The 25,875-nt window shown below is 38.5% G+C and overlaps 3 protein-coding genes across 6 annotated transcripts; all 3 read left to right on the forward strand.

Moving 5' to 3' along the window:
* The first annotated feature begins 88 nt into the window (after window positions 1-88).
* LOC103975142 (uncharacterized) lies at window positions 89-10,943 on the forward strand. Its single transcript, XM_009390056.2, has 14 exons — window positions 89-327; window positions 421-468; window positions 2,231-2,291; window positions 2,601-2,633; window positions 3,223-3,347; window positions 3,939-4,073; window positions 5,146-5,222; window positions 5,325-5,590; window positions 6,602-6,658; window positions 6,742-6,910; window positions 9,998-10,055; window positions 10,131-10,216; window positions 10,304-10,360; window positions 10,582-10,943. The coding sequence occupies exons 1-14, from the start codon at window positions 189-191 to the stop codon at window positions 10,654-10,656; spliced, it is 1,386 nt and encodes a 461-aa protein (XP_009388331.2). The 5' UTR covers window positions 89-188; the 3' UTR covers window positions 10,657-10,943.
* Window positions 10,944-11,262: 319 nt separating this feature from the next.
* On the forward strand, window positions 11,263-15,480 carry LOC103975125 (uncharacterized). Of its 2 annotated transcripts, XM_009390038.3 has the most exons (6): window positions 11,263-11,419; window positions 12,026-12,241; window positions 13,665-13,726; window positions 14,002-14,092; window positions 14,177-14,261; window positions 14,362-15,480. In XM_009390038.3, the coding sequence occupies exons 2-6, from the start codon at window positions 12,066-12,068 to the stop codon at window positions 15,052-15,054; spliced, it is 1,107 nt and encodes a 368-aa protein (XP_009388313.2). In that variant the 5' UTR covers window positions 11,263-11,419; window positions 12,026-12,065; the 3' UTR covers window positions 15,055-15,480. The 2 variants fall into 2 exon arrangements, with proteins under 2 accessions (XP_009388313.2, XP_064993920.1); XM_065137848.1 differs by lacking the exon at window positions 13,665-13,726.
* A 6,996-nt stretch (window positions 15,481-22,476) lies between these two features.
* Window positions 22,477-25,129, forward strand: LOC103975110 (probable BOI-related E3 ubiquitin-protein ligase 2). Of its 3 annotated transcripts, XR_010494156.1 has the most exons (5): window positions 22,477-22,791; window positions 22,916-22,986; window positions 23,088-23,449; window positions 23,543-24,154; window positions 24,284-25,129. XR_010494156.1 is itself a non-coding variant. In XM_009390027.3 (4 exons), exons 2-4 carry the CDS (start codon window positions 22,938-22,940, stop codon window positions 24,053-24,055), a joined length of 924 nt encoding a protein of 307 aa, XP_009388302.2. In that variant the 5' UTR covers window positions 22,477-22,791; window positions 22,864-22,937; the 3' UTR covers window positions 24,056-24,265. The 3 variants fall into 3 exon arrangements, 2 of the variants coding, with proteins under 2 accessions (XP_009388302.2, XP_009388296.2); XM_009390027.3 differs by lacking the exon at window positions 24,284-25,129 and having other exon boundaries at window positions 22,864-22,986; window positions 23,543-24,265; XM_009390021.3 differs by lacking the exon at window positions 24,284-25,129 and having other exon boundaries at window positions 23,543-24,265.
* Window positions 25,130-25,875: the final 746 nt, after the last annotated feature.

Here is a 25,875-nt window from a genome sequence, read left to right on the forward strand (position 1 = left end):
CCACCACCATGGTCGGTCTGATTCGATCCCATTTAATCGGTCGGACCGGGTTGGAGTTGTGAGTTCAACGGCTCAGCCCAAGTAGGTAGGACCGAGGTGTTAGCTTTACAGTATGGGTATGTGTTCGGGTCGGCTCGGCGACCGCTACTGTTGTTTCTCTCGCCACGATCGCGAGCAGAGGAGCAGCTATGGCGGGGATCCGGGGATATTGGACCCTAGCGGCGGCGGCGATTGTCTTCCGCCTCCTTCTCCTCTTATGTTTCCCCAAGGATCTCCACCTCGGCTCTCGCCCTGAGGTCGCCACCCCTCTCACCAGCCTCCGCCGCCGTATGAAGCCCAATCTCCCTTCCTCTCTTTCTTCTGTTTCTTTCTTTCGTCTATCATCGCGTACATTCTCTTATTTTCGTTTCTTTCTCACAGTGGCGGAAGGTTACTGGCTCAAGCAGGCGTCCATGTCGCCCTACTCAGGTTCCGGTGCCTTCCTAGGGTTTTTTGGTTCCAAGAAGTTAAAATCTTAAGTTAGCATTGGTTGATTTTGGTGTTTTTTGGTGATAAGAGCTTTCTATTGTGTGCCATCGTCACTTTCGACGGTTTGCAAACAAATTTTACGTGGATCGCATCAAATTTGATGTTTCTGAATTTTACATATTAATTGTCCATAGTACACTCGATGAGTTATAGCAGAAGAAGCGGAATGATCAGAGCATATATTGATAACAGCACTAGAGGCGAACCTATCAGTTCCAAACTACTCAGTAATAGTCATCCTAGGTTGCCTTTGGTGGATTTTGCAGATAATGTAAGTGGAAAACCTTGGTAGAAGCATTTACAATTCATGGATGAGTGAACGCTTGATAGTGTTCACCAAAAAAAAAAAACAAAAATCTCATCAGGTGCTAAATAATATCATGTGATAGCTCCTTAGGGAATATTTTAGATTAATCAAACTGAATGTTGGAATGTGCATTTGTATGCTTTTCTTTATTTATGAAGGACTTGATTTTACCGCTCTGAACTTTTTAATGCCTAATCAATCTTCAACATCAAGACTCATAGTCATGAGCATATCTGAGACAGAAAGCCACCGTTATGATTTTTTTCTTTTATGAAAATGGATAAGACTATTGGAACAACAAAGATGAGGATCATGAGTAAGCAAATTTTTGCGCTAGTCTTCTATTTGACAGAAATTGTTTGCTAATGATAAAGACAATGATTTACATTCTAGACTTTGTTAATGTAGGGAATGATAATGATTATTAACATCAGAAGTATATCATCATATTCAGCTAGGTTTGTATGGTTTTATGAGTACAAATCATAATCTTGTAGGCTTGAGCCCTATCCATTCTTATCATATGCACAGGACATGAAGAGAAAATCCCATTTGGCAAATGTTAAGCAAAGGGACAGGCCTGTTGACACCTATATTAATGTGTTACATCTGACAGAAATTTTCTAGGACAGTTTTTTAATACTGTTTTCTATTTTCCTCCAAGAAAAGGTTAGTTTTACTGGATTTCTGTCACTCCTAGGGCAACGGATGTTAGAATAGATGACCACTTGAATAGTGTCTATGTAATCCAAAGATGATCAGGAATTAACTGGTTGCTGGTGTTTCATGATGCTCCCTTAATAGTGTCACTAATTTGGACATTTTATAATCAATAATCTTATGTTGCAAACATCGTGCTAACCTATTCAGATGTTTTTCTGTATTTTAGTCAGCACAGGAGATTAATAAATCTAATTATCTATTTTATTATGTGCTGGTAAATCATTATTAGTTATATTCCACATGAAATGCTGTAATAAGCCATTATATTCTTTATGGGAATGTATTTACGATGAAGATCTACGTGTTAATTTCCTATATTTCAAATACTCCACAAAAGGAATGCTTAAAAATTGCTTAATTGTTTGAATCTTTCTTGCGCCTTAATTAGCTATTTGATTTCTGCTGGAACCTGGAGCTTGCTGCTTGCTGTGTGCTAGATTCTCCAGTTTTTCTGTCTCTCCGCTTAGGGGTCATAAACTCTTAGTGCTAGAATCAATTGCTGTCACACCATAGCTTGTTATTTTGAACTTAAGTCATTACCTGAGTATGTTATACGTTCTGTTTAAGTGCCCTTTACAGAATAGGCTTCATGGGTTTAATGGCATGAGGAAGAATGTGGTCCATATTCTCTATTTGTCATTTCTCTTATTCTGGCAACTTTGTTTCTTTCAGGTTCAATGTACCATGGTTCCCCTCTGCTATTATCATTTCTTGGGCAGTTGACTATTAGAAGGTACAGATTCTGCTTTGATAAGTGGCTTCTGTGCTGTTAAGCTTTCCTATGGAACTTTATTGTCCAAACACTAATGTTTTTCACTTTTTTAAAAACAAAATAAGCTAGAACTTATATGTTCCCACTTACACAAGAAAATGAAAGCATACAAAAAGCAATTTACATCCAGACATGATTGAAGATATGTAGGTTTCATTTCTTCCTTGTTGGAGGAATAATGGGGCTTACTCATGATTTGTTTAGATATACCATTTACATCTAGACATTTAGTCTTCTTTAACATTCTTCTTCTGGAATTCACTTTTGCAGAGTTGAAGGACGACCCCCTCACTTTTATTGCAGGTGACATTTCATTTATTTTATAAATTTTGGTCCAGTAATAATTTGTCTGGGGCATTAACTAAATTAACTTCATATTATTATGTATATGTCCATATAGATACCTGCAAAACTTGATGAAATCTCATGTGTTGTGCTTTTGTAAGTCTGCTTCCTTTTCTATCGTGGCATATTGCCATGACTAATTGCGTTGGCTATTTCTTTTTTCTCATCACAGACTGGTATGACCCAATAGCATAATGAGTTTGCTGACCTTTACTTTGATGAACCCAGGGAGCCATTAAACAACATTGCTTCATGAAGTTGTGCATGTGAATGGTTTAGAAAATCAAGATGCAATGTGCTTTATCTTTTTATAATCAAATAGGTGTCGCATCAACTGTGATGTAAATATTACTATATAAGATCTGAAGCATAGATTTTCTTCAACTGTTTGATCCATGCAGATAATTCCTTATCTTCTGATCTAACTGAAAACTGCTATACTGTTGTTTTTTTGACATCTCTAAGAAGCCTTCTCCATTTAGCCTCTATTTGTGGTGGTTTTTGGATTGTTAAGTATGATATTTAATGCTTATCAATGCAAAAACAGTTTGATGTTTGTGGTTGTAGATTTTATTACTGCCATACTTATCCGTGCAACTGGTCAGAAGCTTCTGTTGTCACGCCACAAGAGCTTTCAGGTTCTGAACCTCTCGAAGCTGGTAGAAGCTTCAGGTGCATTTAAAACGTCATGTTGCTGCAAGAGTAGTTTGTTCACTGTCCTGATTTATAATTGTTGTCAATTTATCCTCCATGATCCTTCTTGTGAGTAGTGTGCTTGTATAGACTAGTGGTAGTTATAATACTCCCTTTTCCTTGGACAAGTAAAATTTTATTCAGAACTTGCAGCATGAAAATTGTTAACGAGAAGAAAGATTTATGAGCCTTATGTATAAATTAAGTAATTACATCACAAAAAACAAATTGACAGAATAAAGGAAATAGGGGAGTTGTCATTCAAAAGGTTCATTTTACTGGGCAAACACTATGAGATGAAGAGAATACTCTGCTCAAATTAGATTCTGCTACCTTGCATGTTTGCTCTACACATATTTAGGCCTTCATCTAGCAGTGACTTTTTCATTCAAATCATACATACCTCCCATTGGATGCCAGATGGTAGACAAAATATATATTCTAGTTATTATAATGTTCTTGGAAACCCAATTTCTTATTTTATAGCTTTTATATATTCTAGCTTTTATAATGTTCACAATAAGTAGCTAATGCTAAGTTTTGCTAATTTTGTTTATCTAATACTTTCAGGAACTGTGAACCCTGGAGATTTTGCTTCTCTTGTATATCTTTGGAATCCACTAACGATAGTCACTTGCATGGGATCGTCTACATCGCCAATTGATAATTTAATGGTTGTCATGGCAATCTATGGAGCTTGTTCACGTAATTCCTGTTTTATGCCCTAATAATTGTGGTCTTGAGATCTGACATCCTGAGATAAACTTCAATTTGGTGACTGTTTCTTTTATAATCAGAGCATGCCAATCATCCATTGAGCAACTTATTAGTTGTATATTCATATTTTTATATACAGCATATTTAGTAGCTTGCACAAGGTTTTATACCTTTTAATAATATATATGAAACAGATGCTAAATTCATTTAAGCCTAAATTTGAATTATGATATTCCACAAGAATTCTATCATTGTTGGTTTATTCGAAGGGATAGACTATTGGTTATATTTTATCTGTACTCTACATTTTGCCCTATGTGTACCCTGAACTACTTATACATGGTTCTATACATATCAGCAGTCCTACTCCGTGTGGTTGTAGATCTTTCCTGGTTGTGGGTACTTTTTTGCTCAACTTATGTTTGTCTCTCTGTTTATTTTTTGTTTGACACACCTAGATTACTCCTTTTGTTATTTTGGTATTTAGAAGCTCATCATCTCTTTCTTCATACCTGAACTATCAACTAGTAGTTGTTTATAAATATATTCTGACTAATCTAGTGTCACCACTAGATTTCCTATCTAGTCAAGTGGACTTCAAGCATCCTGAATATTTGCATTTGTAAGTATATATAATATATATAGGATCCTTTATTTGTCAACATGGTTATAATAAAATTGACAACTCAAATTTTCAGCTGCTGCCTCTTGCTATCATTTTGGTACAAAAAGGCATTATCCTTGTGTTTTCTTGATTATTATAATGCCAATTTTGGTTGAGTAGTTTCATTAGGATTATGCTACCTATTCTTTTTATTGGTGTAGTTTAAGTGACTGCTTGATCAATATTGATATATTTCTTGTTTCAATATGCACATGCAAATTTTGTGATTCGCTTTTATGCTTGCCTAAAACATTGTTATATTTCTCATGGATGGGAAAATGTCGTAGGGCTCTGAAACTGCTGATCTTTTGGCTGTTATATCATGCTCTTGTTTGGTTAATTAAAAACATTTCCATAGTCTTATTGCTGGAAATTAGAGAACTCTGCCCTTCACAGGAATAGCACCATTGGCAGCCTTTGGATGGGTTTTTGCAACACACTTATCTCTTTATCCAATCATCCTGATTGTGCCGGTATTCGTTTTTTGTTCACATAGTAGTTTTATGCTGCAGTCTATTTCTTCCTCAATAAAATAATCATCTCACCTTTTCTTTCCTTGGTTAACTTTATTTCAGGTCATTCTTTTATTAGGATATGGTCTGGATGCTCCTCCTTCAAAGTTGTTCCTACATAAAACTTCTGATGCAAGTAGTAGTGGTGCTCTAAATCAGAGTCCTGACAAATCTGGAGCATCAAAGCTGACAGATAATACAATTCATACTTTCTCATGGGTTCAAGTTCTTCACTTTGTATTGTGGGTATTCATATGGTTGTGCTATGTCTTATTTTTGAGTAGTATGTCACTCAAAGATGTTGGGGGCCTGTCAGAAATGTTCAGGAAGTAAGATACACAATCCATTAGGCAGTTCTCATTTCATTTTTTCCTGACATACAACTTATTACCTTGGCTTGGACTATGTAACATTGCGATATTTTTTCTCAATAATTCTGCTCTCCAAATTCGATAATGAATTTATAATTAGTATTTTATTACCAAAATGCATCTCCATTGACTTTTCATTAGTATTTGAGCCTTAATCAGAAACTTCTGTCTGACAATATGTAAGTCAAAGGTGAGCTGTTCATCCCAATGGGCAATGCTATCACACCAAGTTCTTGTTATTGAGGTTTGATAAGCCTGAAAACCAAATAAAATGCATTTGGGTGGTTTTGTGTTCGTGTATAAGGCAATTTTTGTTTTTAATTATTGGATGGTGAAGGTACAAGTAGATATACCACCAGTGTTGGTGACATTCCATGTGTATAAAGTAATCAATGCTGTGTCCTTGAAAAAGAAAAAACCAACTGGCTAATTTGGTGTTCCTTTCTTACTCCAAATCACATTATAAAGTAATAAATGTTTTCTTAGAGAAAATAAATGCAGGTAAAACAAAAGCTGTCTAGTTAATTTTGATGTTCCATATTCTACTTTCTAATATATTTGAAGCTTATCTCATCCATTGAGGTGCTGCAACCACCTTAGAAACTTGCTGATGCTGTTGGGCACTTCGCCTATCCTTCGTTGATGGACTTTTTGCTGCTCTTGAAGTTAAAGCTTATAAGTGATCAATGATCACAGATGTTTACGTCAATCACCTTAGTGGGATGTACCTAATTTCTTGAAATAAAACTACCAATTCAGATGGTGGAAAATGAACAATAAAGTAATTTTACACTTCTTTGACAGTCCCATCGTATCTGCTGTATTTTTAGAGATTAATAAATCTGGTTTGAAATCTAGTTACCACGTAGATGGTCTCTTAGCATAAATTGTTAAAAGATAGCTGATATATGGTTGTCTTCACTCTTCAGATCTTAATTTTCTTTTTCTTTTTCTTTTTCTTTTTGACAGAACGTATGGATTTATTCTTACCGTTGAAGATCTTTCACCAAATATAGGTGTTTTATGGTAAGCTTATTAAAGATTTTATTATGTGTATCCTACTTTGTTTGTATTACATGTTTGCTCATGTGTGTAGTAAATGAATGCAGGTATTTCTTTGCAGAAGTCTTTGACTTTTTCAGGAACTTCTTCCTGATAGTTTTTCATGTCAATATACTCTTCATGATTTTGCCATTGGCAATACGTTTGAAACATCGGTCGTGCTTCCTTGCGTTTGTGTATATTGCGATCTCTTCAATGCTAAAGTCTTATCCCTCGGTAAGTTATTCTTCATTTTGAAAATTGGTTGCATACTGGCTACTGATGCACCATATTTATATGAATTTTCGAAAAGGTAATCAATAGTATAGCATAAGTATGGCAATAAAAAAAATTATGTAATACATTTATGATTAATGTTGCATTTATTTGGAGTGTACAATATTTAGCCGGCTGTTCTGCGTGTTAACAGATGTAGCTGATTTACGAGGACTCAATTGTGGTGATTATAATTGCTTCCATTAACTAGAAGTCTAATGGTGGTGTTAGACTCACCATCAGCATAGTTAACATAGCTTCAAAATGATTTGTAAACCTCTGTTCCACTTTGATTGTTTTTCCTCTAATGGCTTTGGCTCTCAGCACTGAATTGTTTGGATTGATGCAGTATTAACAGCCTTGCTTGTCTGAAGAAGCCTTCACATGCTATACATATACATGATCAAATTGTTGAAAAGGCAATCTTATGTGAGATTTAATGAGTTTGTTGTTACTAACTCATGTTTATGAGACTACCAAGCAAGGTTCACCATATTATGGTGTACCACCCGGTACGGGCGATACATACCGGTCTAACAAGGGATCGGTAAATGGAGCACCCTATATGGGGTAGTACACATTACATGACCGTATCAAGTGATACGTGGTTTGTATTAGTCAGTAACAGTCTAAATCCAACTGTTGCAAGTCAAGGGCTGAGATTCCCTATTTCAAATAGTCAATTTGACCATTTGAACCATAGGAAAGGGTTCAACCCATTTTGGATTGGTACACGGATCGTCCTATATCGGGCGATACACATTACATGACCTCGTATCGAGTGATATGAGGTTTGTATTTGGTTTGTAACGATTGAAATTCGACCATTACTGATCAAGGGTTGAGATTGCGTTGTTTCATACAGTCAATTTAACCATTTGAACTAAGGTTCGCAATACCGTACCGTACCGGTATTTCGACTTGGGCTCGGTACCGGTACGGTATACCGAGCGGTACACCCAGGTGTGCCGAGTACTGTAGCACTGCTACAGTGCACTCGAACCGGTAACAGGCGGTTCGCGTACCGACAATCTGTCGGACCGGTACGTACCACCCGTACCGGGCGGTACGGTTCGGTACGGCAGACCCTGATTTGAACCATAGGAAAGAGATTTTAAATCCTCTCCTCTCCCCTCTTTTAACTCATTTAACTCTCTTAATCTTTTTAATTCTTTTTAACTCTTTTTCACTCACATATCTCTCTCATTCTCATATCTTCATCATATCCTTTGCTTAATAAGGCGGGAGATCCTCCATGTCCTTTACGTTTTATCACCACGACAATAGAAGAAGAAGTGTATCCCTCGTAGGAGGAAGATCCCTGTCGATCAATGTGATGGAAGGAGCCGAACAACATCAAGTCAAACTGCTTAAGAAACTTAGGACACTCAACCGTCACAGTCGTCCGCCCAACATGCAAAGGCAAAGGCAAAGGGGAAGGCTATAGCATTAGCCGCATTGTTGGAAATAATTGAGTCGGGCAACATGACACCTTAATCGCATTCAACAACTTGCTCGATCCAAAGATATGGCAACGACACGGATAGTAGTGCCTCGACTGATGATAGCAGCGACGTTGGGGAGTTGATGGTCTTGTCTACATAATTTGAGGGTAGTGCATAAATCGAGGAGCAATATTTTACATATGCCACCCAAGATTTTAGATTATGACGCTCGACGAAGTATTAGTCAAGTTTATACATAGAAGGGGAAGGGAAAGATAGTGGATGATTTTAAGCAGATACGACATAGCCCACACGATGTAGACACAGAGCGAAGCTCATCGTATTATGGAGAATCTTACGACCATTAACAATACGGTGATAGTTGGTCATTCTTCTCTGAGAAATAGTACGCTGATCGATCTTATGATATAGAATAGCATATTAGTTGCGAAAGTAAAAGTTGACATTCTCCATGCTCCGTACCAATACATGTCACAATTGTCCTTACCTCAAGAGTTGCCTTGGACACGTGGTTCAAGACGATCAGACTACGACTATCACCACATTGATGCATCAATGACAGATAGTGTATCAGTATACTATGTAATGAGATCAATTTCGGGATTAGGTTCGACAAACATATCAAATTGATATCCAGATACATAGGGTTGAGGACCCTAATCCATCGCCCGTGGAGTTCCGTCATTCTTTTTTGTGGTAAAACCAGGTATATCTATCGATTGATTACTTGATTTATTTGAATCTTAAGGTTTAAGTTGTTTAAAAAATAATCTAATAATTTAAATCATTTCTTTGTAGATAATTCAATAACGAAAGAATGATCTGGACCGTACCACAAAGTTACTCCTCAGAGCCCAAAAAAAATATATGTTATTACTATTCTATTCTAATTTAGATTATTTTTGCTAAAATATACTAAATTTATATTTATTTTCAACTTAAATCCTAATCTAATTATTTTTCTTCTAATTTTTAGAAAATTTTGAAGCTACTTTTTGGTAATTTTACCGTAATGGTGGTATGCTCTACCATACCGACATATGGTACTTCAGTATGTCACGATACATATCATACCGATAGTCAATCGATACACTGATATGGACTGGTAAGATGAACCTTGCTACTAAGGATTAGCTTGGGCATAGTTCTAAATCTAGGAATAGTGGTTCAATACCTCTGAGCAACTTTATCTAACATTCTTCAGCTTGCTCAAATTGGCTAAATCCTGGACATGATTTCGTGCAAGTATATATATTAGAAAACAAATGCAGTATAGAGAGTCCTGAGGTCTTGTTCTTGCCCTGGTTTAGAAAATCTTGGATATTGAGGGAGGCATAAATACTGGTGGAAGGGGGAAAAGTTCATTTTTCTAACAATTGGTGTTAGTGAGTTTTTATTATGTGAAAAGACACAATGTATTTTTGTATCTAATTCCTCAATTTTTTTTATTCGCATTTTTTCTTCTTCTTCATATTACTCAAATGTTCAAGCTGAAATTTAGGAGTAATTTCATGTTTGTTTGTTATCATATTTCATTCATTTGAATATTGACTTTACTTTTTCACCTTGTTCATCTATGGAGGTGGGTGACTCAGCTCTTTACTTGGGTCTTTTAGCACTTTTTTGCAATGAGTTAGCAGGTAATGTTCGTATTCAGCATCTCCTTAGTCCTGACTTGAAACTTGACATGTAATGACAGTTAAGTTTGCATGCAGATATGCATTTCTCTTTCTTTCTGTTTTGTGGATACATTGGGGTCTCTCTTCTCAGCCCTGTTATGCACAACCTGTGGATTTGGAGGGTCTCTGTCTCTCTCTTTCTCTTATTGTTCACCGTACAAGTTCTTTCTATTTCGTTATATCGCTGATGGTCATTGAAATCTTAACAGGGTACTGGAAATGCTAATTTCTACTTTGCCACTGGTCTTGCTTATGCATGCTTGCAGGTATGACGATGTTGCTGCTTAGCAAATCTCTTCATCTCAATCATCTGATTTTACTAAATGGTGTTTGGTCCTTTAAGCTGTAACTAAAAGATGTAGAGTAGATGGCATACAGTGCTGATATTGTTTTGACAACTTTCACCAGAAGATGTCAAACTGTTAGATATGTCATGGATTATGTCCGATATTTTCTTGACATAACATGATCGCTTGCACTTTTGCAGACTGTCTTGGTTGTCGAGAGTGTGAGCTCCATGCTGAAGCATGACAGGATGCTTAGGAAGCTGGTCAAAGCTTAAAATTTAATCTAGCGTTATTTACTGGTCTGTCATGGTTCACTGGTTGGTCATCTATGGTGGTTGCATTGCCTTCATATTTGGGAAGCAAATCCTGTTGCTGTTCGGCCCTCAAACTTGATGAACAACCTCATTTACTACAAGATGTAAAATTATACTCAGTTGCAGTCTCCACCATGTAGTAGGAAATTTTTGTTGGTCTCCGAAAGAAATGTTTTGTAGAATTGTTGATGATTATTTCTTTTTACGATTTAGGCATTTGAATACCGAGGAGATTGACGGATGAGAAATTCTGGACTGTTATCTTCACTATCCTGCCGCCGCTGTGGAATGCTTCGCATTAAATCTGAATAAACGGGGCAGTTAAATTTGATTTGGTGCTTAACGTTTTCATTATTAAAAGTCCAAACGCCTCGATGAAATTATTCATACTTTGTCAATGTAATGGAATTGCAATAACCCAATCGATCGACGGCGTTCGTCAAGTCCCGCTTGGATCCAAGTCGGTTTGTCCGGACTCAATCTTGATACGAGCCCCACGCGTCACACTTGGGACAGGTCATAGAAAGGCCTGATTCGTAATCACCGCATCCGCCATTATTCTTTTAAAAGCGACTCTCGCCCCCACCGGCCATCCCTTCTGGTGACGGTGGACCGCTCCTTCCAAAATCCAAACCACTCCTATTCTTTGTTAGGGTTAGGGTTTCTTCCTGATGATGAGGACCCCAGGATCGTAGTAGCACAACCAAGCTCCATTTCTCTACAGGTGCGTCTGTCTCGCTCTCGCTTCTCTTGTTCTTTCGCCCGTTTAGTGCTTGGGTGTGGAAGTTATGTCACCAGGCGGCCGGTGGATCGAATTGGATATTCGCACTGCATAATGGATTTGTTGGTCCCTCAGTTTTTTCTTTGTTGAACCTAGGACCGGGTCCCTTCTGTTTCAACAGAACTGGCTAATCCTTCAGGGCACTCGTCTAGATAGTGAGAATCTCCATGGCTAGCCCGTTGGTATGAGTCGAATGATTGATCTAAACGCGATGTTGGTTTGTGCCCTACGGAAATAACTATAGCATTGTTCTTCCTCACTCAAACAGACCTTTCTTTTTCTTCTCATCTAACTAAGGTTTAAGTGTAGTAAGGCAGGGTAGCTTTGTAAATCTTTCTGGCACATGAGTGACGCTATGGTGGAATTTGGGGCTTACTGCAATCCAAGCAAATGGTTTCAGCTAATTCTTAACTCGAGTGTTGCCATGATGCATATCTGTCTTTTCTGTCCTGTCATTCTTTCTTAGCATGTGTATGCGGTCTATGTGAATAGTGTTTCATAACATGTGTTGATTTGGTTCTTGTTCTCATCTTTTTGTATTCTGTGCAGTTTCATTTCGGAGCTCTGCCTTTTGGAAGAGATCAGTCACATGGCTTCTTCATCTCCTGTCTCTATTAGCAACATTGGTGACTCTATCATCGCCATCACAGCCATAAATGGCAACACAACACCTCAACAGCCTGGTTCCTATGAAATGCCAAAGCCAAGCCTCCGAGGACTCAACAAACCAAAGTGTATCAAGTGTGGCAATGTTGCTCGTTCTAGGTTGATGTGCTTGCCCCTTTAGTTTTTTGAGTTACAAAATGTGTTAAGGTAGTAACATATTATTCTTAGTATGATAATGAAGAGATGTATTCATGCATAATTTGAAGTCAGTAATAAAAAAATTAGGAAGATATTTCAGATGAAGGACATGTGAAACAAAATGAGGAATAACAATGATTAGATCAGAGATTTGCTTTTGTATGGGGAAAGGTTGTAATCCTTATGATTCCCAAATGTTGCATTTCTTTTTGGTAGAGTTGGTCAATTGGTCACTTTCTTTCATCAGGATGTAATTGCTGGACATGATAACTGATATGTAGCCACTTTCTGTATAATCTAATAAACTGACATGCTTACTTCAGAACATATGTCGTTTCCTTTAGGGTCCAATACTAGGGTATCATGCAGATCTTTTTTAAAGCTTGACCAAATTTCAGGCATTGAGAGTGCATGCTTTGGCATTTCAGTAAGATTATTCCTTTATGACCAGTCTTTGCTTGTAGGGGAAAGTTTGCGTACATCGAGTCTACCTTATTTCAGCATTAGTGGGAGCCTCATGCTTTGAATTACCTCCTTTTTCATTCTTTTTCTTTGACCTAAGCCTAGGCATCGGGTTGATGCTAATCTGGAGTCTGACAAATCTTTGGGTCATCTTTCATATAATCTAAGTCATATGTTTCAATGGACTCAAACCATTAAGGACAAGATACAGTTTGAGTAAGAGTCCAAGTCTATCAAGGAATTGGAAAATATAAGCATGGATCCTAATCCAAAAGCCATCATATTCTCATTGGGTATCAGGTTGAGTGTTGGATATTTGTATTTCTTTATTAGGTATGGATTGAGAATCCATATACTGTGCAATAACTTCATGGTTCCAGTTTTCAGTATTTGTACCCCTGATATTGAGTTGGATTTGTATTGAGTACTCGAATTATTGGGTTCATTGAATACCACTTGTTGGAGATGGACACCTAGCCTGGGATCAGACCTGGTCGGCCTTCTCTTTCTCTATTCTTCTTCTCTAAATCTATATTTTCTTCAACTCCTTCCTTTTCTCCTTTCTGTTTTTCTCGTCTTCTCTTCTTGTTCTTCTTGTTCTATTGTTTCTCCTGAACTTTTGGTTGTCATCATATCTCTTGTGACCTTACAGTAAAACTCTGACGCATCCCTGAACTCAAATCTAGAAGAAGGGGCACAACATCTTTGCATTAGGAAGCAACCAATGGATAAAGTAATCAAGCAAATTAAACTTGTCCTTTTAGAAGGTGCATTAAATTCTTGTTATTTGTTAAGCTAATAATTTTCATTGCATCAAGCTATTGGGAATTTGAATTTTTTTTTTTTTTTTTTGTAGTATAATGGTGTCCATATGGTTTTTTGTTCCATGGACTTTTGTTGAGGCTTGACATTGCTTTTGTAGGTGCCCCTTCCAATCATGTAAGAGTTGTTGTGCCAAAGCTGAAAATCCATGTCATATTCATGGTACGCTGATAAATTAATGCAGAAATCAGTAATGAAGCACAAAATTGAACCTCTTTAACTATTTAGCTGCATCACTGTTGTTTCTTTGAGATCACCATGAAACAATTTCTCTCACTGACCACATGGAACAATTATGCGCTGTTATGATATTTCAATAAATGGAACAATTATGCACTGTTATGATGTTTCAATAAAGTTACCTTACTGGGTTGAACTAATGATATTCTTACTAATATTCACTTTTGTCAATCTTGCTTCGAGGGCAAATACAACAGTTCTGAAACAGAATGGTATTTTACCAGACAAACCACCAGTTTCTAGTTCCATATCAGTGGAACAACCATCAAATGATGTGTCTACAACTGGGTAAGTTGTGCAAATCCAGGACGTAGAAAAAATATTTATTAACATGGCTGTTTGTTAGTATTGTCTAACCATTTAATGGTTCAGGGCTTCTTGGAGACTTAATTCACTCAGGCAGCTTTCTAATAAATTTGCCAATATTTTACGGACAAAGAGACCTCTTACCAGGAAGGTATAGTGACTATAGTCCTTGTTTGTAGTCATTTGTTCAAAATTGCTGGTAAGCTCCAGTTACTTTTGCTGACGACTTCAGGATCTTGGCAATGTCTCAGGATGCAACAGATATAAACCAGTGGAGGTTTATGAAGTTAAGAGAGCATTTTGAACAAAATATTGAAGCTGAAAATGAGGCACTTGATAGGTACATGGAAAATGTCGATTTGCTGGAAGAAACACTCTCAATCATGGAAGGAACTGAACCCGGTCACCAGACCAGATTTGGTCCTAGTTCTTCTGAAAATTTGGTATCTGAGATTAAAATGAAGCTTAAAGCTGATTCTGAAAGAGTTGCTGTTTTGCGAGAGAGGATATGGGACCTTATTGATCAGAAATTGAGCAAGTTGCGTGATGCAAAATTTATTCATGTTGATAGTTCAACATATGTTGATGACCTAGATGATCATGAAGAGTGTCAAAGGTCGAAAAAGACCATGAAATGGCGCCATGAAAGAAGTGCAGCAATGACTCACTTAATTAATAAGTTGAGTAGAGCAGAAAGTGATGAAGATCTCAGATCTTGCTTAGACATGAAATCTCAGCTGTCAGACCAGATGGATATTGTTGCAGATGCATCTAGTAATTTGAGAAGTGAAAATCAGTTAATGACCAAGCAAGAATCAGAAAGTGTGGTAACTTTGTCTTTTCATTCTCTATCTAAGATGTCTGCAACTGTCTACGTTGATGAAGATACTCTTGGGAACATTAAAGCACAGTTCTCATCTCTCAGCCAAATTGCAGACTTATGACTCAAGTGTATCACCTCGGCTATGACTCTAGTTTTATTGTGGACATGCCTTAATTTCTTAGCTAGTTGGTTTGAATGTCGCTGACTGCTTACAAGAAGTTCATTAGGAAGTGATTGAAATTTAGTGTACCAAGGATGATGCCCATTGTTCTTTATTTTAGCTGTTCCATGTATCAATCACTAGATCTTTATGATCGTGCATATGTAATTCCAATGTCATGAGAAGGTTGATGACGAAGAATAGAAAACCTACCTGTAAACTCCCCAGGTCTGAGAATTCCTTGTACCATTAGCATCCGTTTCACATTTTGCAATATCTGATTGTCATTGTTGTGGGATCCTTGGGTCCCACAATGGCATATCATGGACTCAATCACTGTACAATATATTGGAAATCTAATGCTGTTACTGGAGGCGTTGATCTTCATAGGTAGGCTGAGTTTGATTGGTGCAGTTTTTTTTCTTTTTTTTAAAGGGATGAAGTAGCAAAGGCCATGGATATTGCAGCCAAGGAGGCATGCATACTATTGTTGGATGCAATTCTACAGTATTGTTGCACGTCCATCGGGCATCTGTTCTTGGAATTCTTACAATGCTGATTCAAAAAATATTAGATTATAAGTACATCCGTGGGTATGCTTTTCCAGCTGTTGCAGGTATGGGTTAGTTCCTGTTATTTTTACAGTATGTTTGTAAAATTACTGAATCTTTTGCCATGTCGTTAGCAAATTAATTACTTGATCACCTTAATATGGCAACAAGTACCCTACCCGATTAACAAAAACTTGACACTATGATTTTGGGCTTCTAATCCTACTATTAGTAACTGTGTTTGTGGAGCTATGCACTTTGATCAGCCAAGTGGCTGCAGAAACTGCATCTTGTTGGTATAGCCTTAAGTTATATTGTCATACAACAGGAGTTGTGCAGTTCTTCCTAATCCAGCAGTTAATGTGATGATACTACGTGATGATTTTGATCATACAAGAGGACTGCCATGCCACACCTATGCCAATGTGGCATCAAGAGTATATTAAGGCCATTGCATTCTGGCCACTGGCTCTTATTGCTGTGCTTAGCATATCATGGTATCTAAGCTATCTGTCATGATGACATCAGTTTCTTTTGCAAGTTTATCCATAGATTATGCACTACAAATTAGCACGAAATGAATGATTGATTGGACAAGTTTCAAAGGATGGTTGGTGGTCTGACTTCTGAGGCTAATCATGTTCACGTTCTGTCATTTAATGGTCCTAGGTACAGCAGTGTGATGTAAGGCTTCCAAGTTTAGATTTCAGATTCTTAGGTGGTTGAGAAGCCATGTTAGAGAAGCTTTTTGAAGTCAAGGAGAGCCAAACTAAGGAACATTGTCAGGCCATGTTAGGTTTTTGATTAATTATTCTGAGGGTATAAAAGGCTATCCAGTAAGAATTAGTATCCAGTGTCATTTTCCATGTGTATGATTACATATTATAATGGAATAGGTGAAATAGGAATTGCAGAAGGTGACCATCTGTATTCCAACTCCAGAGTACATAAAAATTCAAGCAACCATGGAAATAAAGGTGTTCCAACTTTGCAGATTGTCAACTTTAGCAATAAACTTATGATGGTTTTCTTTGTGCCTTCATCTCTCGAGGATGCTCCTTTTCCTTTCATTTCAGTTCCTGGTTGCTTGCACATCAAAATCCAAAGCTACCTACCTTCCATTCAAAGTGGTGTCATCCCTAACTAGTTGGTGGTGCACTGAATGAGGAACACAGTAGTTTTTAGACGAGCAAATTATGATGGAAAATAGCGTCCTAACTTTCTGACTCTTCCAAAGTAACCATACAGCCATTTAGACTGCTGATGCATTTCTTCATTTTTCTGGGATTCTTGATATGTTCTCTTCTACCATTTATACCTAACTCTTCTCTTTTTGGAGTGTTTCAGATTTACATGTGAAGAATCATACTATGCCTGCCATGCCTCCCTATACCTTATCAACATTATTTGGACAGGCGCTAAGCTCTGCTTCTTAATATGAATTTGATGCATCTAATATGTAAATGATCATTCAATGTATCATCGTTCACATATATTCAAATAGGTTTTGGCATTCAAACAAGACCATAAAGAGGCTGCACTGAAATGATAGCTATCTAGACAAAACACAGTTATGAATTGTTAAGCTTGCTTGTTAATATGATTTTTGTGCATCTAATATTTAAATGATTATTCAGTCTGATCATCATGAGTTATAAGCATTCATACAAGATAAAAGAGGCTGCACTGAAATGATAGATGTCCACCTTCTCTTGTCAAAAACCTTAGCCAATTAATCACTAATTGCATTTGCTGTTACTGTGGCATCTGTCGTGTGTGGATTGAATCCTTTTCAGTCAAAATCTGGTCTAAGAGCCTTTTAAGCCTAGCAATGTTCCACCAAATGATCTTTTTGATTTAGTTATATGTCACGGAATGGAAGGTTAGAAGAATGGGGTATGGGATGCTTGTCTCTTGCTACATTCCAAGCCCAATAGTCATGGCATTTTGAGTTTCATTATGGCTTCAAAGATGTAATAATAAGGCCCTTTTTTTGGTCAACAATGGCCAAAAAAGGGACTTAGTGGGATAGATAAGAAGATAGAGATGAACATATCCCATGACAAGAACATGCAATTAGGAAGAATTAGATCAAACATCACAAGAGCAAGCCAATTTCACTTTGGATATTTTGCTTGATGACAGGTGACCAACGAAATCGTATTGAATTAGCTTAACCTAATTTTGCTGTGATGTGGAAGTGATTTTACTAAAGTTGATGAATGTGCAGATTGACCAACTCCTACATATTATTAAATGTGGATGACAGTGATAGATTAACATTTTTATTTACTAAGTGAATTTATAGCTTTAGAAGAAAGGATATGAGACCAATATCTGAATTTTTCAGTTTTCAGACACAGCTGATCATAAGTTAGCTGCCCAACTTTTGATTAGATGAGGAGACAACATATGGTTGAAATCCCAAAATTTATTAGAAGATAGCCAGATCTAAGATCTTGGACTAAACAAGCTTTTTCTTAGCTCAAGTTAATCCTTAAATTTCACTTAATTTTTTTTTCTTATGGTCTTTAATTAACTTTTTTCTTTTTGTGCCTTCAGCCTGGTTTGCCAGAGTAGAATTAAATCAGTCCTGATTTCCCTGAGGATACATCAAAAGATATTATAATAGCAAGATTGTCACCTAGCAATCAAGGCATCAACTTGTCTTTTTCTTCATTCCTTCCCCATGATTCCAGCTCTCCAGCTTCAATATAATGAATGCTCTCTAGGTTTGTCTATGGCAGCATCCAGAGGTTGGTCCACAACTCTAACCAAGAGTTACTGTGGCCAACACACTGACCATGCCATTATAAATGTTCTCTGAGATAAATCTATTGGGAAGAAAGTTTTTTCCCAATAGATGCCGGTGAAGTGAAGCCCCACCTCATTTCACTGTGCAGGTATCACTTTCAAGATATTCCACAGTTTCAGTGATAAATAATATTTGGTTTGGTGTCCTCTACACTGTCGACAGAAAGAGAGAGAGATCGATCGATCTCATGTGCTCTCCCCGACTTAATCCATGGATAAAGACCTTGCTACATTAATTACTGTTAGAAAGTTGGTGGAAAAGTAAAGTTTCCGGTTGCCATCCAAGAAGAAGCAACGGAAGGAAGAGAGCGGATGCTCTTCTTCTCACTCAGAAAGGTTACATTAATGGTGGCTCGAGAGAGGAGGAGATGTCAGAGGGAACAGGGATGTGTGCAGTCTATAGGTGGGTGAGGAGAGCATGATAGCATTAAGAGGGGGAGAAGCCAGCCAAAGTCGAGGCAGCGTGGAGGCAAAGGAAAGGCGGATTGGTACCCCCCTTCTGGCAGCAAAATACTTTGCTGGTTTGGGAGCATGGATATGACTACTGCTTTTGTGTTTGTACTACTTTGCTAAGACATGACTTCCTGACATCTTAGTAAATTTTCTCCTCAAAATAAAACCCAAGATAAGGTTTCTTCTATTTCTTTGGTGTTTATTTCAGTCTAACCACTGACCAGTGTTTTGGTCTTCATTGTATGTTGTGCAGTGGAAGTTGATCCTGTTTCTCCACCTTCTCTCGTGGCAGTAAAGCAAGTCTGTGGTTAAAGTTGTCACATGAGACTTCTGCACTCGGCAGCATCCTTTATCAGAACTTAGATGATAACTAGAGAAAGAGAAAAAAAGATGAGAAAAGAAAAAGGATCCTTGGAGTTACCTTTTAACTGTTGGAATGTCAAAAGCATTTAGTAAGGGCATCCAACTGAAGAGAAATATTGGTGAAAAGAGCGACAAGGCAATTGTTTTCCTCCTCCTACAACAACACAGATGCTGCAATGAAGTACAATCACAGTATCACATGATATGGGTGCTCTTTTTTCAAGTTGCGTATGGCATTCAATTTTACTGGTTGCAGAGTCCAGAAGGTTGTTGAATGGATGTGATAAAAGCTGTGTTCCTTTGTCTCCAATTTACTCTCTCTGTGAATCGCTGAATCAAGCAGTCTTGCCTGTGAAGTGCTTTTCATTCATGTTGCACAAGGTGAAACAGTTGATATGGAAGCCTCAAATTTCTCTTCAGCTTCACCACCAGTGAACATGAGCCTCTTCCCAGTGTTCTTGGAATCAAGTATATGGAAATGGACACCTCTCTACTAAAGATTAGATACATGAGAAGATGCAAATGGACTCGATAAGAACACGACAAGTTTTTTACTTGATCAATACGTGCATCCTACAATTTAGTAGTTGGTTTGTCCACAACAAATGGATGTGGTGCCGTAGAGGATTTTAATGCTTGTGGCCACACATGATCGATCACCAACCTTTATGGTACATGTATTTTTGCAGCTCCGAATCCTCGTGGCATCATAATAAGGCCAAGAAAAGTGCTGTGTATATGACACCCACCTCTTTTCTTATATGTTCATGCTGCATAATTCATATCTTCTGTTCTCCCATCTCATATAAGATTTGTTGTGATGGATGGAAGAGTGGGGCATGTGAATACATAAATATAAGCATTGGTTGGATGATCGAGTTGGTGGTTAAACAAAGGAAGGAAGAGAGAGTGTCACAGTAGAGAACCACCACAGGGCAAACACAGAGTTGAATGGTCCATTTCTGAGAAGCTGACACCAACAGTGACTCAAAGTTGTGGGCTGCTTCCCCACGTAATTTGCAACAGCTGAACATGAAAGATGGAGACTCTGTGGATGCAGATAATATTTTATTTTCTACCGATGTGGTGGGCTCCAAAAATCCCAACCCTGACAGCCATCGATTTGATCTTTACCTCCTCGCTTCCCACCAACACAGCTTTTAATTTCTTGCCACCAACTTCTCTCCCTTTGCTTTGCTATGTGATGACGGTCGGTCGGGTGCAGATGAGTCCCCGAATTGTGCAGATAGACATGAGAATGGAGAAGATCGTAAGATGACTGTGGAGAAAGAGGAAGGCGGTGGTGGTGGTGGCGAGGAGTCCTCTACAGCACGTGTGAAGCTCGTAAGAGTTGGGCCCATATAATATCTTTTCTTGTATATGCTTGACTTAGTGCAAGAATTCCATTATATGTGAGCTGCACTTACAACAGTAGGTGAAGATAGTGAGTTCTTCCTTCTTTTATGTTAAGAGGTTAACTAAAATGTGAATTTTATTCCTTTAGTCAGTCCAAGTAATATACCTTCGGCTATTATGTGTGTTGCCTTTTTACAATCTTGATAATTAAGATTTAAACCATAATATATGTACATGTATTTTAAAGATAAGATTGTGTATATAATCTTGATATGGACAAAACCCATTAACATGAACATATTACTAAACATATTCATGATTTGAGAAAAGAAAGGAAAATATTCATAATATGGTAAAAAAAACATATTACTAAACTGATTATATTTTATTTTTACAAAGGATAAACGACGAAGATGAGATTTAATTTTTTTTAAGAATAAAAAAGAAACAAAGATTTGATTGGTTTTCTTGATAGGATAATTGAAGCATATCAAGATCATCAAGCAGGACCGCATTAAAATATTGTTTTGAGCATTCGACAATTCTTCAATCAATTCATGGTGTGAAAAATAAGACACACAAAAATAATTCAAAAAAATTAAACCGAAAAAGGCAGATCAAAAATATTGTTTTGTATGTATGCATGACGACTCACTCGGTTGATCATTTAGTGTGAAAACTAATACAGACAATGACAATTCAAAAGCACGCGTTGATTGGCATATGTGGCCGCAAATTGCACTTTGAATTGCTCGTCTTCTTTGGCACGAATAGAGATGAACGTCATTGTTTTCGATTAGGCGTCACTCTCAAACTAATACACATCTTCTATCGACCAAGTAATTTTTGAACCTAAAACAAATATTCTCAACTCTTTATTTATTGATTTTTTTAATAGCATAGGCTCTCATCCACTATATTCTAGAATTATTTTTTAATATTATTCATATATTTTTTTTTTCGATTAATTGATCTATCTATCTAATTAATGTTCTAATAAATCGAAGCTTTGAATTTTTTTTCGATAAGGTGAAAGAGACAAAGTTGAGAGTCGCATTTAATTTTTTATCATCAGCTAAGCTAGCCAATACCTTCAAAACATTAATAGTCGATCGACTTAATATTTGATTTGATTTTGATAACTATGGTATATATTATCTTTGAAATTTTTTAAAAAGTTAGAATTAATTAAGAAAATCTATAATTAATCATCCAAACAAAACAATATATAAATTCTATATCCTGATAAAATTCAAAAGTTTAGAGATACATCATTATAACCAATCTTCGTCGTTTTGATGACATCAAAAATAATATCCATAATTCATAAATTGATATTTTTAAGTAGCCTTTATAAATTTAAATTTATACTATAAGGAATCAAATACTCAAATAAAATAAATATCTTATAAATTTTAAAAAATAATTTAATTTCGAATCCACCTGTAACTATGATTAGTAATGATCGATACGAATTTATGGGATGGATGGATGGATGGATGGATGGATGCTAAAGAAAGTGATGTACACTGAGGATTTAAATATTCGAAGGATGTATACGCAAGAAGTCCATTCTATCTATTAAACGTTGGAAGGACAAATACGCTATTTCTAAAGTTTCAAAGGATGAATCTGAAAAATCACCCTTCGTTTCCATTACTTGCCTCATTATCCTTTAAGATTTGGAATCGAATCACAGCTTAATCAATTAAATCTCCGATTACGGGATGATTTAATGTTAATTAATCCCCCACACCCCCAAAAACACAGAAAGAAAGAAAAGAAAGTTGAAGTGCGTACGCGTAAGGCGTGGGAGGGAGAGCATAAAAAGGACGAAGTCCGTCTTCCTTTGATTTGTTCGCTACGAGCGCGTCTCTCTCGCTTTCTTCTTTTGCTGTCGCCTAAAAGCGTGGGTGGGTGCGAAACAACGGAGCGCAGTGAAGCGAAGAAGAGGAGAGGCCGAGAACCTGCCTGCCTGCTTGCCTTCCTTCCTTCCTTCCGTTGCCCTAATCATACCCCTTCTTTCTGCTTTATTCTCCCCTCCTCTGCTCTGCGAATCCGCCTTCTTTGCTCGCTTCCTTCCGCATATATCTTCTTTATCGTCCGGTACTGCAATGGTAGTTCAAGCCCAATACCGTTCCAACGTTCTGCTACTAAATGGGTGGGTATCTCTGCGTCAAGCTCGGATTTTGATGATTCTTTTGGCCGTCTGACTTTTGGTTTCTTTGCCAAGTTGGGTTTTTGATGGATGGTTTTGGTGATTTATGACCGGCGGGTCGATGCAGAAGCGAGCTGGAGGCGAAGGAAATGGAACCCCTTTTCCTTGATCAGTCCCTGGTGTTCTTCGCCAATGGAGGTGAGCCACCCGAGGTGGCTTCCGTTTCTGTTATTATCTCGATCGTTGTTGCTCTGCGATTGTTGTATAGGTTTTTGAGATTGGATGTGTTCCGTGTTCAGCGAATGGGAATCCGAGGAAGCGGGGCAGGGAGGTCACGAGCGTTCCAATGGCTTCGATGCCGCAGCAGAGCCAGCCCGTCAACCTCTTCTCCCTGCAGCCACTCCCCGTCTCTGCACCCCTCCCGCCACCGACGCTTGTGAGCCTCGCCGAGCTCCGAACACTCCCCCGTCCCCTCGTCTCCACCGGCCTCCGTCTCGCTTTCGGAGACCAAAACCAGCATCAGAGCCAGAACCAGTCCAATCCGCTTCTATGTTCATCTTCTCCTGCTTCCTCGTCTCTCTTCTCCTCCCTTCTCTTCGAAGATCTCGCCGCACAGATCAATCAACAGAAGGAAGAAATCGAACAGTTCCTCCACGCCCAGGTATACGCTCCCTTCCCTTCCTTCTCGGCCTCCTTGTTCTCACAGTCCCTGGTTTTCCTTTGGCTCACAAGCCTTGGTTTTCTTGTGAGGAAGGGAGAGCAACTGCAGCGGACGTTGGCAGAGAAGCGGCAGAAGCACTACGGGGCTTTGTTGGGCGCGGCGGAGAAGTCGGCTGCCCGGAGGTTGCGGGAGAAGGAGGCAGAGGTGGAGCGGGAGGCGCTGCGGAGCTCCGAGCTCGAGGACCGCCTCGCCCGCCTCCGAACCGAGTCGATGGCGTGGCAAGCCAAGGCCATGGCGGACCAGGTGACGGCCGCCTCACTCCACGCCCAACTCCAACACGCCGCGGCCACTGCGGCGACGGCGCCCCAGGGGAATCCGGGCGGGTGCGGAGACCCCCTTCCAGCCGAGGACGCCGAGTCGGCCAACGTAAACCCGGGCCATGCCGAGCCCGAGCACGCGTGCCGCACGTGCCGGCGTCGTCCAGCCTCGGTGGTGCTCGTCCCGTGCCGCCACCTCTGCCTCTGCGACGCCTGCGACGGCACCGCCGAGTCGTGCCCCGTATGCCGCAGCATCAGAACCGGAAGCATCCACGTGGTTCTCTCGTGAGCCCACGAGTCCCTTCACCGCCGTCCGCCACCGTTTACTGCATCACCCACCGTCCAAACTCCGAAAATTAAAAATATAATATAAATAACAAAAAAAAAGGTTCCTACATATTTTTAATATATCCGATGGGATTTCTCTTTTTCGGTTAATTTATTTTTGGATATGAACAATTTTTTTTTATTGATGACAGTAAATATTTTTTTGATGTCATTTCTGTAAAAATTTCAGGTGTGTCGCTGCAAATGTCATTTTTTGGTCGTCGTAATATAATTAAAGGCCGTCGTGGAGTCTTCCGCGACCGTCAGATCAGGATCATGGAGAACATGGCACGACTTTTAATACTAGACGTCTTCCGATCTCTATCCAAGACTGCCACCTATCGATCCTCAAGTCTCGATCTTCTAATCTTCCAAGTCCGACGTCTCAATCTCCCATTCTTCCAATTCTTACGTCTCAATCGTCTCCCGATAAGATCCCATATGTGATTATGATGCCCGTCCATCGTGGAGATCGAGGAGGCTAAAACTATGAGAACTCTGACACTGTTCTTAACTTGGGGAAGAAGTGAGCATCAACTCGATTTGTAGCAGATGGAGATCACAAAGAACAAACGTAGCATATAAGAACCCAGTCAAAAGTGTCATGCTACGGCAAATACTTGTCATCTAACTAGTCTCGCAAATCCTAAACTAAGATCCCATGATTTAACAGGTTCATTGATCTGCTAGTTTGACTCGAAATCTCTCGATTTTAAGATGTAAGCATGCCATGGAGCACATCTCTCCTCCCTTCGATCCACTAATAAGAATCTGATGGGAGTAATCGTGCTGAGGTCTGACCATCGGCCATCGCATTAATGGTCGAACTCGAAGGTGCAATCCATAGCTTGAAAGACGGGGAACGCACATGGCGTGGTTTGCATTGAATCAAGCAAGAGGGAAAGAAGCCCGTTCGGCACATATCATTCAATTCTTGTCCTCCCTCGGCTTGCTTCGCAAGGGGGACCTTCTCATGTGATGTCGGTCGTTAAAGGCACAAATAGTACATGATAAGACGACTTTTGTGCTTACTACAGCATGGATTGCTCTAACAAGTACTGTTACAAATATTTCTTTTCCTTTTCAGCACTATCACTACAATTCTTAGGATTAGGATCATTGGACCATTGATGCTACTTGAGGCAAAAAAAAAATGGTGGTGATAGTATCCTCCACTTTCGAGAGTGATTCCAATGAAATCACCAATGTTCTCTAAAACTCAAATGATACATAATGGAAGAAAAAAGGGAGTGATTCATAATCCCAAAGGCATAGACTCTTAAGAAAATAAAATCATATATTTACATTATAGAAACATATATTATGATAAAAGTTTTCTATTAGATGACAAATAACCCCAAAAGCTTAAGGTTTTAGAATGGCAGGATTTGTGTTAATGATAGATGATGACAACAATAACAGCAGGTGGTTGTGAAAGTGTGTCAAAGAATAACAATAATTTTCTACATCTGAATGATGTCACCCAAGTTCAAGTCAAATGCTGACAGGTATTCAGATAGATGGCGATACATCAGCTCAATCAATTTCCCAGTCAATCAAGTTCCAGGAATCCCTATTTGTTTTCCAGGTAGCAGGTAAGTCCTGCAGCTGAGATTAGGAAGATGCACAACTACTTTGTTGAGATCATCACAAGTCATCATCAGCAAATTAAGCTCAACATTTCTCAAGGACTCAGAAAACAATGAGCTAAAACTACTCAAAAAATTTGAGACATTAGAAAAGGGTATGAGAAATGGCCCACAGTTTCTCTGTCCATTCAAG

This window comes from Musa acuminata, chromosome BXJ3-2 (genome assembly GCF_036884655.1).
Source record: "Musa acuminata AAA Group cultivar baxijiao chromosome BXJ3-2, Cavendish_Baxijiao_AAA, whole genome shotgun sequence".
NCBI classification, from domain to species: Eukaryota; Viridiplantae; Streptophyta; class Magnoliopsida; order Zingiberales; family Musaceae; genus Musa; species Musa acuminata.